We start from the raw sequence: 17,757 nt of genomic DNA on the forward strand, positions 1-17,757 counted from the left end.
TTTTAAACAGCTGTTGCTTGTTGAAAAGTTTCACGGAACTTAAAAATTAATAATATGGTCTGCAATATACTTCTTTAAGTGATTTTAAAGTAAATAAAGCGTACTGAATCTAGTCTTATTCAAATAGTTCTTATAAACGCTGACACTTAACATAACTGTTATAGATGGCGTGTTAGTTAACAGCTAACATTTTAGTGATGTGGAAACATCGACGATTCCCAAAGATTCGACTGTTTGAGATTTTTTAGGGGAAAGCTGAATTTTCATCTGGCAACACTGCGGAGAATTTGTATCATTTTCCAAATAAGTTGTGCGACTAATTTAATTTAAACACAGAGCCGAAGTAAATAAGTGATAGGAACAAGAACCAGACACAGCGCGCGCCATCCAGATTACCTAGTAGATCTCGTCGGGCAAAATGTAAATTTCCAAAAATTCCTGGCGTGGGGTTGACCATAACGCATACATGTCCATATACGTGTGTGTGTGTGCCATTATAAACTAAAGCACGAGTGAATTTACGTGCAATAAATCTAAAAAAAAGAAAAGAGTTTGAGGAATTGCATTAAAATCAGCATAAATCGATTTCGAGTGCATGTGTGTGTGTGCAGAGTGTTTGCATGTGTTTGTTGCAAATGTAAGAAGAAGAAGCAACTCACGCGCTACTCTCTTCCTTTCTCTCCCCCACCGCTCCCCTCACCCATTTAGCTTCACAAGCAGCTGAAAGTTGTAGCCGCAATAAATTTTAAAATTACCAGAAATCTGCTAGTTGGCAGTAGTGAGCAACAAACAAGGGGACGAAAAAAAGAAGGAGACTCCAGTTAATAAACCCAGGTATGTATGTAAAAAATAAAAATGCGCGCCCTTGTATGCGTGTGTGTGTGCGAGTCAGTGAGTGGGTGTCCAGAATATTTTTCGTACTTAACCTCAATTTGCCCCAACTGATTACGCTAGGCGGCAACTAGAACTTCCAGTGGCATTAATCATATTAAAATAGTGCATACATTCCTTGTCATTTTGTACTCTCCATAGAGGCTAGAAATTGGGGTTTTCTGAATGAGTTACAGTTACCGACTTAATATTTGCGCTTGTAATATTTGTGGAAATCGCTCTTATCGCTCGCAGTATACATAAAAAACAAAGTTCCGCCATCTGTTGGCACGTGTGTGTGTGTTTGTGGTTGGACATTTTTAATTGTCTTTGATTTGATAAAATAAAATTAAAAAAAAAGAACTTGGGAGAGTAAATAAAAATAAGAAAGAAAGGTATTGAGAGCAGCAACAACAATGACGCAGACACGCACACTACGAAGGCTATCAAAACACCAAGGTGTGTGTGTGTGAAAGAGGCAGAGCGCGTTTACCGCGCTCACCTTTTGTTATTGTTGCGTTCATTCGCTTCTTAGCTGCCAACTCGTTGGAAATTTATAATTCAAGGGGTAAACCCTTAAATTAACATTATTTGTTAACGATTCGGAAAACAAAAAATACTTTTTGTTATTAGGAAAACGGTGACTTATTTTGTAAATAATTTTTTATAGAAAAGTGTTTCAGCTATGCCCTTTTGTTGGCACTTATAAATCAAGTTGTGAAATTTTAAATTTACAAGATAATTTACACACTAATTAACAGAAAAAGAAAAAATGCAGTTATTTAAAAGAGAAAAAAGTTGGCAGCTCCATCTACCCTTTTGGTGCTTGCGTGTGTGTGTTTGTGCACAAGGTGAGCGAGACGGCAGTTTCAGCCTTCAATTTGCGGGTTTACGTTGATTCTAATTAAATAATTTGTTGAAATCGGGCTCACTGCTGCTGTGAGGTCCAATTGTGATACCACACATACTCGCAGTGCTTTCCTCGTTTTCCTCAAATTTTCTTTGTGAAGCGCCTCAAGTTTCAACTGGCTTTTTGAGTCTGGTTTTGGTTTTGGCCGTTTGAAAACTTGAAAAACAAGTTACTTCTGAACTCAAACTCTCCCCAGATTTGGCAGTATCTGTCTCTCCACACTTCTCTTGATCTCTCTCCCGAGAAACAAACACTTGCCGCGTCGCCAACCAATTGTTTGCAATTCGCAATTGTCTTTTTGCCAGAGGCCAACGAACAAGTCTTGAACTTGATGGTCGGAACGAAGTCGAAGTGTTTTAGACATTTTTCACAGTTTCAGATTTAAATGGCACGTCTTATGGTCATAATCTTATATGTATATACTTTGGTTAATGATCAAAATGATTGTGTAAGAATTTAGGCCTTTTTTAGAAAGTAAAATGATCAGCCAAGTTCAGGAAATTACATGGATTGCCGTCTTCAGCTAATTCTAGATCCGATTGGGGCTAAAATTCATAGTCAGCAGAAAAGGTCTATGTCCAAATATTTGTTAGGTGAAATTTATTCAGAAAATTGAATCCAAATTTACAATTTCTTTAAGGGAAACGATCATTAGCTAGCTTAGATTTCAATGTAAGTGCTTTGATATGAAAAGGTCTTTCAAAATAAATTGCATCCAAATTCGACTACAATTTTCTTTTATCTCGAAATTGACTTGACTCCCTTTGTACTGGCACACATGAAATTACAAAGTGTATATTTATCACATTAAAAATCAGGTGACACGGATGGATTCCAAATATTTGCTGACCACGTCCGAATATGAAACTAATTGGCAATTTATATATTGTTGAATTGCTTTGACAGGAAGCACTTTCCGCTCCATATTAAACTCAATCAGCGTTGCAATTCATTCATTTCCTTTTGCAGAATTCCAAGCCATCAATCTGAAATGAGCACAGGGATAATTAGAACATGTGAAACCACCTGGCTTTATTATCAGAGAAACATCAATAACAGCCAATGGAAGGGCAAACAAACCTTCCTGCGGCGCCTGGAAGTCGAACAGTTTGGTTTGTCCCTTTTCTCGGTCCGGGGATTTCGGTGCACCTCGGACATGCGCTGCACCCAGTTGATAGTTGCATATGAACTTTGAACTTTCGAGCTGGAAGGTGGGAGGCGGATTTGCATTTCCTATCGCCGCTGCAGGTGCCTCGAAAAGAGAGAGGCTCTCTCCTCGCTCACTCTTTCGCGTCTGCCGCCCCCGCTGCACTTTTCATTGCGCAATGAGCGAGGCGAATCGATAACGGCAAGGTTTCCATGTTTTAGCAGCTCAACTTTTTCGCGTATACAGATTTTTTTCGCCCGTTTTATTTTATTTTCTTCTTGTTTTTGGAGGTGGGCCACCGAATTCGCTTCGATTCAAGATGGGAACATGTGTTTTTATGGTTCCGCCATTGTCATGGTGAGATGCACTTTGCTTTTTTTTCATCCTCATATTTTTTTTTACTTCCTCTCTCCGCACGCACGCGTCTGTGTGAGTGTGGGTTGGGGAGGGGGAGTACCTCATGACTGTGTGAAGTGTAGCCGTGGCACGGCTCGTTGTAGCTCGCTAGTGGTCCGTTTGGTTTCTGATTTTCGGTTCCGTCGATTTCATTATGTACTGCAATAGTCGGCTAAAGCGCCTCTGCCGACGTCGCTTTCCTCTGTATACTCGTTGGGCTTGTGTGGGTGCTCCGCTCTCTCGGCCGCTCTCTTTGGCAGCAAACAGGGTGTCCCACTCATTCGCTCTGATCACCTTTTCAACCACATGGCTGGGACGGAAGAAACACCCTGTTTCCTTTCCCAGCAACTTGTTCCCGCTCTCCGTCGACGTTGTTGTTGCTTCTCGCACTTACGTAAGCTTCCCGTCGCTCGTTTCTTATCCAAATTCTAAGCGCCATTTTGCGGCGATTTGCATGCGGCATTGCTCACCGCCAGTGAAAATAACTGCTGATTGTTATTATTTACTAACGAGCGAGTGTACATGAGCCATTTTTTATGGCCTGCCACTGCAATGTTTTCCCTGCGCGCGACGGAGGTTTTTCAGTTGTTGCGCCGCTGAGTTGCCACCCTGTTTTAGCTGCGGCAGCAACAGAAAATTAATTCCAAAGCAACACTGCGCGCGCTCCGCTCTCCCTCTCTCCTGCAGAGAGCGCACAAGGTCTCTCTCGCTCCGCGCTCTTTCTGCTGACTCCGACTGACTGGCCGTCGTCGCTTTGCCTGCCGTTTCGTTTAATCGAAAATGTTTGCGGCGGCGTTAAGATGTACGAAAACGTTTCTCGCCAAAATTGTGTGAATAGAATAGCAGTAGAAATCTACCGAGAAGAAAATAATTTCCCAAATCGCCCAGTGTGATCGAGCACGGAGGAAAGCTAAAGTGATCGAAATAAACATAAGAATTAGGGAAAAACTCAACTTGGGAGCGGAGCCCCAGCCAACAAAAAAAAAAAAAGTGAAAATTAAGATTTCGGTGAGCAGTGAGTGCGGAAATAGTAGTTGCAAGTGCAAAATACTGCGTAAAACGTGAAAGTTTCCAATAACACCACAAACCAACGGCAGTTTTGTAGTAAATATACATACGCGCCCAGTACATACATACATACATTTCGAATATACACACAGCCGAATATCAACCGACGAAGCTAACTGCTTATTGCTTATTGCTGATGTAAGTGTAATGTGGGCGGTGGGCGGTTGGGGGCGTGGAAAGTGCAGAGGGACATTATCCTTCAAGTGCACTTGGTGTGCGGGCTCGGAATCAAACAACAGTCGTGTTCGTGCCACTGAAAACTTGTGAAAAATACAACATTTTTAGGTTAGGTCAATTTCAATTGGTTTATATACACACGCACACAAACCCATGTACAATGGCATAGCGAATACATATAGAAGGCGCACAGACAAAAAGTCGTCGACGGCGACGTGGTTGTTGTTTGTGTTGCTGCTGCTCCGCTGCTGCCTCTCAGCGCACACACACTCGAACGAGGGTGGAGAGGAGAGCCACACACATACATACGCTTTGAACCATTGCTTTTGGCTTGCTTATGAACTGACTGTATTTTTTCAACGTAGTGTCGTTTTATTTTCGTTCGTTGTTTCGTTCTTGCTCAGTTCGTGCGCTTATCTCGACTTTTGCTTTGATGCGCCATTCGCATGTACTGCCGAGAGCCAGCCAGCCCAGTGTAGTGCGTCGGTGTGAGTGTGCATTTAAATGGCTCCCCAATGAGAGCATCATTTTGTGGCCCTCTTTTTTGTTCACATCTTCCTTCCTTCGTCTCGTCTGGCTCCCCATCCGTCGTTTGTTGTTCTTGCCCTGCCTGTTTTTCATTCGGTTTTGAATTTACACAAAACGTTTGCCGTGCTTCTTCTTGCTGAAATAGTATATATGTATATATTGTACATATTTCTCTACACATCCATATGTTTTATTTGCAAAATTTATTAATAGCGCAGACTGCGAGTGTGTGAGTGTGCCAGAGCGAGAAAGTAACTCAAAAAACTAAATATTAATTCGCGACGGTTCCTCGCCGTATTGCAGTTGCTCAAAAATCGAGTGCCAGTGTCTAACAATTTTTGCATATTTTTCCGCTGCCTGCCTTTTGTGCTGCGTATTCTGTGCTGTGCTGTGTATACACATAACAAAACAGATAAGATAACATTATACGTGTGCACGTAATAGAGCGGGCTGAACAAAAAAAAATGGAGGGAAAATTTGCCCACATGTCTCCCCAAAGCACTCGCACACACACGCACACAACGCCCCAATTTGGAGCCTCTCTCGTCAAACACACAACACACATACAAACGTGTGTTTGGTATGCACTAATGGCGGATCCAAAAAATACAATAACAACAAAGGCGGTTGGGAGAGCGCAAAGAGCGAACTTGTTTTACCTTTTTTAAGGATAGTTGGTGGTGGCAGAGAGAGCGAGGGCCAAAGCTTTTGTGCGGCTGTACAGTGCTCCAATATTTGTTTACAAATGCTAAAAGGGGGCAGCTGTTGGTTCGATGGGGTGTTTAAATTAGTTGGAGCAGGATGATCCTCTAGACGGTTTCCATTCACCTTATATTTACTCTGCGCAGCTTTGGGCTCTCTCTGGCTCTCTTTCTCTCGATTGCCCGCCAAATGCTCGCTTTGCTTGTGCTCGTGTGTGTGTGTGTGTGTTTGGCCCCAAACGGGTGAAATGCCTTTTAGAAAAAAAAATCAGCCATATCATACTGCGCCTCAACAACAAATGCGGCTCTCTCGCTCGCTGACTCTCTCTTTGTGGCTGCACCACCACCACCACCATTGTAGCACCACCACCTTTGCATTGTTGCGTTTGCTGCTTCTTCTTCTTATTCTTGTAAGTTGTAGATACAGAATATGTACCAGCAGTACTCCCTCCCTCCACCCCGCCCCCTGGGCGGAATCGGTATATAAATATGTTCTCTGTATGTGTCTGAATTCTATGCAAGCCGATGTCGTGCATGGGGCATTTGGCACCTTCCACATCCACAGCAAGTACACACACGCACTCGAAGGTGTATACAGAAAGCTCGCTTAGGAAGTATTTACTGTACCGCTGAAAGCAATAACAAAGCGCGCGCCCAATTCCGGTTGCACGTACACACACTAAATTGAACTCCTCTCCTCCTTTTGCCTGGAACTTCCACTCGACGATCTCCTTCCCGTCTATATGTACCATTCTCTTGTTTTTGTTCTTATTGCTCCCAGCTCCACCATTCCATTCCATTCCTATTCTCTTCACTTCACCTTTCTCTCCTCCCCCGAATCCAATATCCAATACAAAGACATCGTTTTCCACTCTAAAGTTTTTGTGATACGGCCAAAGAAGAAGAATTCCTCCGTGTGCTTTTTATTTCACCTTTTCATTGGAATGTGCAATCGTTTTGAGATTTCATCTAGAAGTAGACCGAACTGATCAATCAGCTGTGCTATATTAGCAAACCTGTTTTGGGAAAATGAGGAAGAATAGTGTTCCATTATCTGGTGAAGTGTTTATCTAGTGAACTTATAGTGATTAATAATCACTGATTATGTACTGGAAATCATTAATAGATAAATTTCACAAATTTTTGAATGTCTACTGAAAATCTTGATTAGATTGTTTACTTTATAAGCAGAAATATTAGTATTTATAAGGACTTTAAGTGGATGGTTTAACATAGATATTGACCGTTACCTTTCCTTTTTCTCCAGTTATTGCCGGAAAAAAACTACAAAAGCGACGTGGCAGAGGCGAATCACCGGCGCAGCAACAGCAAAAACAGCAGATAACCAGCAGTCAGACCAATTTCTCTACCCTAGAACTCAAGCGCATTTGCCGCTTGTGGGGCGAACAAATGCATAGACAACATATGTCGCATCCAAGAGCAGTCCAAGACCAAGAGTTGCGACCCCGACCGTTTGTTGCATACTACATACGCTCATAGAGGGCGGCCACTCACCCAGAGTAGCCAGAGAGTCCTTGCACTTGGGCAGGGATCAAGGGAGACACAGAGTGCTCAGCCAGCAGAAGCAGGCAAGCCGTAAAGGATTAGAGGCTCCGCCGAGAAAAGAGCAACGAAAAATGATGAAACGCACCCGTGTCGACGAGGTGCAGTTTGGCACACGGCCCGGACCACCGACATCCGGTGGCGTAGGCGTTGGGGTCGTGGGCGTGGCTGGAGGAGGTCCCACATCTGGCAGCGGTGGCACTGCCACCGTGGGCGTCAATACGACGGGCGTGACCATTGGAACCGTTGTGCCCGGTGCCCATAACCCCACCATCAGTGGAATTGGTTCCATTCACCATCGCATCCTTACCCCGCAGCATGGAGGAGCCCAGACCATTGCCTATTTGCCGTCCACCACGCCGACGGCCACGAATTTGAAGACCACAAGCTCGATTGTGGACAGCACTACAGCTGGAGGACCAGGAACAGGAGCCCAGGTGGCCGTAGGAGTAGGCGCTGCAGCCGGCGGTGGAGGCGTGGTGGTCTCCACAGGCAGCACAGGAACACAAACTCTACAGTATACCACATGTAAGTGCTCTATTTATTCCATGGATTAAGTGATTATTTTATTGACTGGTATGTTTCTACCCTGCAGCTTATAGCGTGGCTTCCATTCAGGCGGGTGGAACTCTCAAGGCCACCACAGCGGATGGCGCCAACACAGTACAGATTCATGTGACTGGAGGAGCAGGATCAAACAATCCAGCCAGCGCACAGACTGTTTCCAGCAGCTCACAAACTGGCACAATTCGCCAGCGTACAATCAGCGGCACCCAGACATTGGCCACTGCCGTCGGCAATCTGGCCACGATGTCCCAGCAACAGCAACCAGTTCAGCAGCCGCCTTTGGCCAGCGCACAGACTCCTCCGTCGGCAGTGGTTGCCAACAGTATCCCAGTGGGCGGAACTACTCCGCCGCAGGGACAATCTGGTAATGCCACGCCACGCTTGAAAGTGGAGGATGCCTTGAGTTACCTGGACCAGGTGAAATACCAGTACGCGGACCAGCCGCAGATCTACAACAACTTCCTGGACATCATGAAGGAGTTTAAGTCGCACTGCATCGACACACCCGGAGTGATTGAGCGAGTCTCGACGCTCTTCAAGGGACACACCGAGCTGATCTACGGCTTCAACATGTTCCTGCCGCCGGGCTACAAGATCGAGATTCATTCGGATGCCCTCGGCTGCTCGGTGCCAGTGGTTTCGATGCCCTCGCCAACGGGAGCGCCAACTAGCACGGGAACGGTGCACATGCTCACCGGAAACAGTCCGATGTCGGCTGGCGGACATATAACCATCAAGACGACTAATGCGGCAGCTTTGACATCGGGATCGGGAGCAGGAGCAGTGGCTGCAGCAGCAGCTGCGGCTCAGATTCAGTCCGCTGGAGCTGTAAATCTAATGACCCACGGTGGAGCATCGCTTACCCAGACCACTATCCATGCCTTGCAGCAGCAAGCAACGCCTCCCCAATCGCAATCCCCGGGCGGTGGTCATGTCCACGTGAGTGTAACTAACTCCCCGGCTCCATCTGCTGTAGTACCAGGTCAACAGCCAGCCGGCATCTCCGTATCGGCGCACAACGTGCCGCAGAATTACTCGAGAGATCGTGAAAGGGCCACCATAACGCCCACGGGCGGCCAAGTGGTTGGCGGAGCGGCCAACGCAAATGCAGGCGCAAGTATTGTGGTTGGCGGACCTCCAACGCCGAATTCCCTGAGTGAGCTTAGTCCCCACGGCGGTGGGGCAGGTGCGGGGGCGGCCCAGCACAATCTGCATCACATTCAGCAGGCGCATCAATCGATTCTGCTTGGCGAGACGGGCCAGCAGAATCAGCCGGTGGAGTTCAATCACGCCATAACCTATGTAAATAAGATCAAGGTAACGTTTGCTCAAAATCTTTAAACTATATAGCTTACTCATACTGTTTTCTTCTTTCTCGAACAGAACCGTTTCCAAAACCAGCCGGCCAAGTATAAGAAATTTCTGGAAATTCTGCATGCCTACCAAAAGGAGCAGAAGGTGATGAAGGAGGGAAGCCTAAACCAGGGTAAAATGCTCACCGAACAGGAGGTGTACACGCAGGTGGCCAAGCTCTTTGGACAAGATGAGGATTTGCTGAGGGAGTTTGGCCAATTTCTGCCCGATGCCACCAACCATCAGTCCGGACAGTACATGTCCAAGTCAGCGTCCGTGCATAACGACCATGGCAAGCGCCCTACGGCCACTTTAAGCGGTGGAGCCCACATCACCATGTCATCTGCATCGCCAGCACCGAGTGGTTCCCCACTGCATTTGGGCGCAACGAATCTGCCGCAGATCGACAACAGTGCCCATGCAGCGGCCATTGGAAATCTATCGGCGGTGAACACCAGTGTCAGCATTAAGACGTACAATAATAATCAGCAACAGCAGAATCATGTGATCGGTTCCGGCCTGAATGCGACCCGAAACGATGTCCTCTTCGAGAAGGACTATCACGCGGGTCTGCAGCAGCAGGCGCATCAGCGAGGAGCTGGAGTTGGAGGCCATCATCATTTGGCCGGCACTCCGGCGGGCACTAACATCGGGCGGCCTGGTGTGGGAGCCAGTGTAATGGTGTCGTACGAAAAGGAGCACCGGAATAATCATCATGTGCAAAAGTACGTGGGTCACGCGCCCAACCCGAATCTATCACACGGCCATAATGCCAAGAAATCGCCAAGCTATGGCATCACCTCGGTGATTGGTTCCATGCCGCACATGTCGGACAACTCCCTTGATCGCAGTTCGCCAGGGATTAGTTACGCAACGCCGCCACTGCCCTCTGGTCACCATGGACAGCATAATTCCGGTTCAGCTTCAAGGAGACCGGGTGATGATAGTTTAGCCGGACACTACGCTAGTGGAGCACCGCCTGCTAAGCGACCGAAGCCTTATTGTCGGGACGTGAGCTTCTCGGAAGCATCGAGCAAGTGCACCATCTCCGACGCCGCCTTCTTCGACAAGGTGCGCAAGGCGCTTAGGAATCCCGAGGTCTACGACAACTTCTTGCGATGCCTGACATTGTTCAACCAGGAAATTGTCTCCAAAACGGAACTTCTTGGTCTCGTATCTCCGTTCTTGATGAAGTTCCCCGACTTGCTGAGATGGTTCACCGACTTTCTGGGACCGCCAACTGGTCAACAGGCAGGTGGAATTATCGATGGCATGCCCTTGGCTGCCACGCAACGTCAGGGAGGCGGAAGCAGTAATAGTTCCCATGATCGAGGCAGTAGTCACCAGAGTGCGGCTGAGTACGTTCAGGATGTGGACCTGTCTTCGTGCAAACGACTTGGTGCATCTTATTGTGCCTTGCCCCAGTCCACAGTGCCCAAGAAATGCAGCGGCCGGACGGCCCTCTGCCGGGAGGTGCTCAACGACAAGTGGGTCTCCTTTCCCACTTGGGCTAGCGAGGACTCCACCTTTGTGACATCGCGGAAGACTCAGTTCGAAGAGACAATTTACAGGTGAGAACTATTTCTTTAACGTCTATAATCCACAATTCTACACTAAAAAAATGTCCCGAATCAAATCGAGACTTCTACATTGGTACTTTTGTTTTCTTTCTTTTTAATTTTGAGTTTCTATAGTTGCGGTTAAATTATATTCCTTAAATATTAATTGGTTATAAGATTTATCTATTCCTATTTTGAGTTTTAACCGCACCTATATTTTGTTCTCAACTATTACACATCTCTTGTTTTGTTTTGGATCTTCTGTTTCTTTGGCTTTCGTTTATTTCAATTAACCAATACGCACGCTCTAAACAAAAGGAATATTCACAGAACGGAGGACGAGCGCTTCGAGCTGGACCTGGTTATTGAGGTGAACAGCGCCACGATTCGGGTGCTGGAGAACGTGCAGAAGAAGATGTCGCGCATGTCCACCGAGGAGTTGGCCAAGTTCCACCTGGACGATCATCTGGGCGGCACATCCCAAACGATACACCAGCGGGCCATCCATCGCATCTATGGCGACAAGTCAGGCGAGATAATCCAGGGAATGAAGAAGAATCCCTCCGTGGCAGTGCCCATTGTACTGAAGCGGCTGAAAGTCAAGGAGGAGGAATGGCGAGAGGCGCAAAAGGTAAGTGAACTCGCGCACTGCTTTACATATATGTAAATTAAACAAGCACTTTCTTTTGTGTAGACCTTCAACAAGCAATGGCGGGAACAGAACGAGAAGTATTACCTCAAGTCTCTCGATCACCAAGCCATCAACTTCAAGCCCAACGACATGAAGGCCCTGCGCTCCAAGAGTCTGTTCAACGAAATCGAGACGCTTTACGATGAGCGGCACGACCAGGAGGACGACGCCATGGAGCCGTTTGGGCCGCATCTGGTGCTGCCCTACAAGGACAAAACCATACTGGACGATGCCGCCAACCTGCTGATCCATCACGTGAAGCGGCAAACTGGTATCCAGAAGCAGGAGAAGCAGAAGATTAAGCAGATTATCCGACAATTTGTGCCTGACCTCTTCTTTGCGCCACGACAGCCGCTGAGCGACGATGAACGAGATGACGGTAAGTTAGCACATGCGAATAATCATCGTATAATCATCTAGTTTAATTTCATTATTTATTTTGCGCTAACCACAGTTTATTTGAGTAGCTATTATCACTAACTAATCAGCGAAAGAGATGATTATGCGATGGCTTGATCATCTCTCAATCATCCGTACTCAAATTAATAATATTTATTTTAATTTTTTGTTAAAGAAATAAAGCTTTATGAATTTAAAACGTTAATTAGATATGTAAATCAAATATTATTTAGAAGAAAATAATTTGGCAGACTAATTTCCATTCAATTTGTAAAGCTTACTTTCTTTAACACTTGCTCGATTGTACTTTTTAACATAGTGAATGTTTTTCGTTTCTTTTTCTTTTTCTTCTTTTTTGCAATTAATAACAAACCCGAAATAAACCAATAAAACAAATTTTTGTAACGTAACAAAAAACCTGTAATATAATAATATAAAACCAAAACTGGACTGCAATGCACAAACAACCACTCACTGACCCTCCTGAACCACATCGAATATCCGAACATATCTGTTGTGCACACCGTTTCTCTATATAGCCTTTCCATTTTTGGTAGATGACAATACGAAAATGGACGTGGACTCGCCATTGGGTCGCACGGAGTCGTCTGCTCGAAATGCCAAGAGTACGACCAGCGAAGGTGCGTCTCCGGCGCGAAGCAATGCAAGTAGCAGCAGCGGAGCACCGGCGGGGATTAAGAAAGAGACTGATGACGCAAAGGCGACGAGTGGATCTGCGGCAGCAGCGTCCGCAGTAACGTCATCTTCAGCGACGTCTGCGGACGATGCGACACCTTCAACATCCTCAGCAGCAGCGGCAGCAGCAGCTGCATCGTCCTCATCATCATCTGCAATCGGATCCGATGGCAAACCGAAGGATGATCCCCTTTCGTCCCACAGAGACGAAGTAGGCAGTAGCAGCACCTCCGGCGTTGTCTCGAGTCCCAGGCAAGCTCAAGATTCAGCAGCAGCAGGCAGCGATGTGGAAATCAAGCTGGAGCACCCGGCGGATTTCGGCAATCCCAAGCTGTTGCCACCACACGCACAGGGGCAGCATGAAGTGAGTATAATTGAGATTTTGACTAGAAATAATAATAATTCATGAATTTTCTTTCAACCAGGACGAATCCTATTCGCTTTTCTTTGCCAACAACAACTGGTATTTATTCCTGCGGCTACATGCGATCCTCTGCGACCGTCTGCACGTCATGTACGAACGGGCACGCCTGCTGGCCATCGAGGAGGAGCGTTGCCGGGTGAACAGAAGGGAGAGCACGGCTACGGCGCTGAGGCTAAAGCCCAAGCCAGAGATCCAAGTTGAGGACTACTACCCGACCTTCCTCGACATGCTCAAGAACGTCCTGGACGGCAACATGGATTCAAATACATTCGAGGATACGATGCGAGAAATGTTTGGCATCTATGCCTACATCTCTTTCACGCTGGATAAAGTAGGTTTTTTTTAGTCTTAATGATATCCCTAATTAAAAGATATATTAATTAATATTTATTCTCCCTCAGGTTGTCTCGAATGCCGTTCGTCAGCTGCAATATTGTGTTACAGAGCGAGCCGCCCTGGATTGTGTTGAGCTGTTTGCCACGGAGCAAAGGCGAGGCTGCACCGGCGGGCTCTGTCGAGAAGCGCACAAGACCTTTGACCGGGAGATGTCGTATCAGCGGAAGGCGGAAAGCATTCTCAACGACGAGAATTGCTTCAAAGTGTACATTGTGAGTTGAATGAAAATATCAAAATGAAACAAATTAGCTAATAAAAAAATATTTTGCAGTACAAAATTGATTGCCGTGTAACCATCGAGCTGCTCGACTCTGAGCCCGAGGAAGTCGATAAGCCGGCTGCGCTGAAGGCCCAGAAGTTCAGCAAATATGTAGAACGATTGGCGAATCCTGCGCTCGGCGGCAGCGGGAATAATGCCGGCTCGAGTTCGGCGCTGGGTAACGACAACATTGTAGAGGCGTCCGATATCAAAACGGAGGAGGAGGAAGATACTGCCGAGGTGAGTGCGAAGAGGCAGCGATGAGATGCTCCGGAGCCGGAGCAGCTTTGTGTGGTGTGTGCTTGAAGAGTGGTTAACCATGTTGTTTTGTGTATTTCGTTGTTCATTTCGATTACGTTTACGTTTTTGATCCCTGTTCTACTCATGAGTTGTGATTTCGGTACCTTCCACTGTACATACAAACCTGTCACCTGATTTAGACGATGGACAAGACTGCCCACATCCTTACGTACTGCATTCTGTATATAAATATACCTGTATATTATATATCTCAATTTTCGGTTTTCTATCTGTTGTTTACCATTTAAACTTTCGCCGCTGCACTTTCTATTATTTACCTCTCCTTGTTTCGCCAGCTGTAACTTTATTTCTTTTATTGTATCTTTTCGTTTCGGTATCATTTATCAACATGCCGCCAACTTATTAATCGCCGCCATTTCGTATGCATACAAATGAATACGCTGCTTGTTGCATACGAGCAAAGAAAATACATAAAAAGTACAAGAAAATATTCACTAATTAATGCTTTTTTGCATTCTTTTCTCTCATTTTTTCCAATTTATTTTTTCGTACCAGGTCAATACCAAGGCTTGAAATAACATAGTTTTGATAATTTCATTGAATAAGAAGAAGAAAAAGTCATATTGCAAAATGAAATAGTAATAAATGAATTTGTTTTTTGATTACCAAAACCAAAATAAGAGAAATTGAAACACCAAACCTTTTCACCCACCACCACCACCACTACCAACCACCACACTCAACACCCACCACCACCACCCACTCACACACATTAAATGTAATGCATTGTTTGCCCAAAGACACGAAACAGAAATTTGCAATAACCAATGAGGAAACAACAGAACCCAAACAGAACCTCAATTAAATGTAGAAATCCACCCACAAAACCAAACAAACATGCATAAAGACAGACATTATGTAAAATAGTAGATCATGACAACAATAACGTAGGCACGCGCTTGTTGCATTCCCTTCTGATTTCGTTATGCCTTGAGTTATCTATAGCGATAGACAGTCTGAAATATCGGGTGATCGGAGATCCGAAGGATGAGGATAAAGATGAAAAAGATCAGGATCAAGATGGTAAAGGTGTGTGGTTTGGGGTGTGGTGTGTGTGAGTGGTGCTGCTGATGATGATGATGGTGGTCAGAAGATTATCGTGCTTACCCGTAGGCCTAAATTACACCGTACACAAAAAAGTATATATTAATTATCGTGTTTTAACTGTACATAACGTAACGCTAATGCTAATGGTAATCGGTCAATGTATGTATTATTATGTGTAAAACGTTTAGTAGCTAATTTTGTAAAGGAAGCAGCCAAATGTCTTTTAAATTCGGTAACATTTTTATATCTAGGCATAAGAACACACACACTCCACACACTCGATAATTGTAAATTAAATAGCACACACAATCACAGCTGTGGACATTACTGGAGAGTGAAATTGAGAAATATATCTGGAGCAGCCCATTAAAAAGACATATTCGACATATTACTGTATCAGAGGGATATGGGCATTTGATGGGGTCGGTCGGGGACTATCCTATTTTTCTGGGGTTAGAGCAGCAAACGAACTCAGTAATTGCCACACAGACTTAAGTTTAAGCAAGGTAAGTCGTCATCGCATTGTAGAACTCTTCGTTTCACTTAGTTTAAGCCTTCGATTGGTTTGTTGTTGTTTATGGTACTGGTAAATGTGATTGATTTCGTTTCGTTACGTTCCGTTCCGATCCCACCCCGTATTTTTGTCCCACTGTGCGTGTGAGTCTCTTTGCCTTCGGCTTTGTGTTTTTTGGCCTGGTACCTACCACCCCTCCATCATCTTGGGTTCTCTGTATCTCGCTACTCCTCCCGTACCTAACTGAATCTAATCTAACTGTTCCGTAATGCTACAATACACAACCCACACATCTCGGCATTCCCAGCTTTAAGTAATCTCGTAAATTCTGTGAGCATGTTGAATTGCCGCCGTGTTTCAATTGCTCTTGGCTGCATTGCCGCCGGCAATTGTCGCAATTATGCACAATGAAGACTGATTTTTGCATTGTTCTCATTCCAGTTGGGCCAGCGAGGAGGAGGAGGAGGAGAACGCAAGGCGCGCTTTTTGTTGCGCAACAAGCGCCGGTCGCAGCTGCACGAGGAGCAAGTGCGTCAGTTGTTTGAGCAGAAACGAAGTCGCAGCGAGCAGCAGGCGACTGCAGCAGCTGCGTCAGCAGGTGACTCCATCTCGGTCGACAATATCACTAATCCCCCGGTCGGCGGCAGTAACAACAATAATAATAATAACAACAATAACAGCTGGGGCGGCAAACGCGTGCCGGAAAGACTGGGCACCCCACAGGTGGGCCTGGCCGAGCAGTATGCCTTCAACGATCGCGACGAGATCAGCACAAATGCCAGCAACGGGCGATGCTTTGTGACCAGCAAGAATCTCAAGCTACTTAAGTACGATGCAGTGCGTCGTGCCAAGAGGGTGAGTGTGGCACAAATTAATATGGAAACCATCTTTACTGATTCTATTACCTTTCCATTTACACAGAGTCATTGCCGCGTCACTCAGGCCAAATACGCCCACTTCCAGACCTACGTCAACAAGTGGCTGCAGCAGCACGTCAGCGAGCAACTGCAGCAGAACTGCATCGACTGGCTGCTGGGCAAGACGGCGGACCAAATCAATGCCAGCGGCTGGGGATCCGCCAGCAAGACCAAGACGGTACAGCAGAAGGATACTTCGAAGACGCCCTATCGCGTCTACAACAGGTACAAGGTGGTGCCGACTGCAGTCAGCGGTTTGATGAGTGGCGCTGCTCCAAATCCCGACGGATTAGTCCAGACGGTCAACTCGGTGCCACAAGGCAGTGGATCGGCAGTAAATAATGTGCTGGCCTCATCAGCAGTATCCTCGACCTCCCACTCGATGTGCAACAGTAGCATTTTGGCCGCGGACTCGACCACCAATGCCAATGCGCCGTCACAGCAGCAACATTGCAATAGTGCGGCGGCTGCAGCAGCGGCTACACCAAATGCAGAGGCACTGCAGCAAGTGCGACCCATGGAGAGCTAACCGGCAAGGACGACAAACACGATCGCTGCTTGGCCAGATTCATTCACATCACGCTGAAGAGAAGGAGATGCAGGAGGATTTGGATGAAAAGTTTGTTTTTAAATGTGATACCAGTTCCTGGACGCGGTAATCGAGATTGCAGCTATTACGATCGAACATCGACTGGTGCAAGTCCGGCATGGCATTGGGTATTGGATATTTGATCGAAGGAAAGCTCTGTTTCATTTTGTACAAAAAGTCATTTAATCTTAGGCGTTTTGCTCCTAAATAAGAATTTTATAGGCTTACGTTGCATAACTTTTAGAATTAGTTTTACCACGGCAGCGTCTTGTTTTATTGATGCGCTTTTAGCATTAGGGTCTAAAGTCGATATAAAACCACACACACACACCTTAAACACAATCGCAAGCCCACATGATAAGTCACGTATATTTTTAACGTTTTTTGCACTGCAATCCGATTCGAGACAGTTGTGCTAGTATTTAGGATCCAGAACACGTCTGTTTAGCGTTTTAAGATTTTATAAAACCAAGCCCTTTTACTTTTACATAAATGTAACGTATTTTTATACAAATCAAACAAAACACCCACACACAAACCTTGTACAATTCCTTGTGAATACTATTGATTATATTTTACGCGTTTAAGGTCATTAAATTAAGTTGTAAAAACGTAATGAGCAGATTAAAACAAAAGTTTATCAAAAGTGAATCTGATTTTTTTGA

The 17,757-nt window shown here is 45.6% G+C and overlaps 1 protein-coding gene and 1 long non-coding RNA gene across 7 annotated transcripts; one reads left to right on the top strand and one right to left on the bottom strand.

Moving 5' to 3' along the window:
* The first annotated feature begins 279 nt into the window (after positions 1-279).
* Positions 280-17,743, top strand: Sin3A (SIN3 transcription regulator family member A). 6 transcript variants are annotated; one of them, XM_070213008.1, is made up of 13 exons: positions 280-420; positions 709-834; positions 7,065-7,888; positions 7,956-9,244; positions 9,311-10,851; positions 11,158-11,470; positions 11,534-11,909; positions 12,469-12,989; positions 13,051-13,380; positions 13,451-13,657; positions 13,717-13,944; positions 16,028-16,441; positions 16,508-17,743. In XM_070213008.1, the coding sequence occupies exons 3-13, from the start codon at positions 7,435-7,437 to the stop codon at positions 17,030-17,032; spliced, it is 6,198 nt and encodes a 2,065-aa protein (XP_070069109.1). In that variant the 5' UTR covers positions 280-420; positions 709-834; positions 7,065-7,434; the 3' UTR covers positions 17,033-17,743. The 6 variants fall into 6 exon arrangements, with proteins under 6 accessions (XP_070069109.1, XP_070069108.1, XP_070069107.1 ...); XM_070213007.1 differs by lacking the exon at positions 280-420 and having other exon boundaries at positions 463-834; XM_070213006.1 differs by lacking the exons at positions 280-420; positions 709-834 and adding an exon at positions 4,092-4,529.
* Positions 408-3,946, bottom strand: LOC138912345 (uncharacterized). Its single transcript, XR_011417875.1, has 3 exons — positions 2,861-3,946; positions 1,839-2,766; positions 408-533 (listed from the first exon to the last, which is right to left on the bottom strand). It is a non-coding gene; the product is annotated as an uncharacterized lncRNA (long non-coding RNA).
* Positions 17,744-17,757: the final 14 nt, after the last annotated feature.

Source organism: Drosophila takahashii, chromosome 2R (assembly GCF_030179915.1).
Source record: "Drosophila takahashii strain IR98-3 E-12201 chromosome 2R, DtakHiC1v2, whole genome shotgun sequence".
Taxonomy (NCBI): Eukaryota; Metazoa; Arthropoda; class Insecta; order Diptera; family Drosophilidae; genus Drosophila; species Drosophila takahashii.

Coding starts and splice junctions, on each gene's coding strand:
- Sin3A (XM_070213008.1), top strand. CDS start 7,435: ATGATGAAACGCACCCGTGTCGACGAGGTGCAGTTTGGCACACGGCCC. Junction 10,852..11,157: donor TTCGAAGAGACAATTTACAG/GTGAGAACTATT, acceptor TCTAAACAAAAG/GAATATTCACAGAACGGAGG. Junction 16,442..16,507: donor CAGTGCGTCGTGCCAAGAGG/GTGAGTGTGGCA, acceptor CCATTTACACAG/AGTCATTGCCGCGTCACTCA.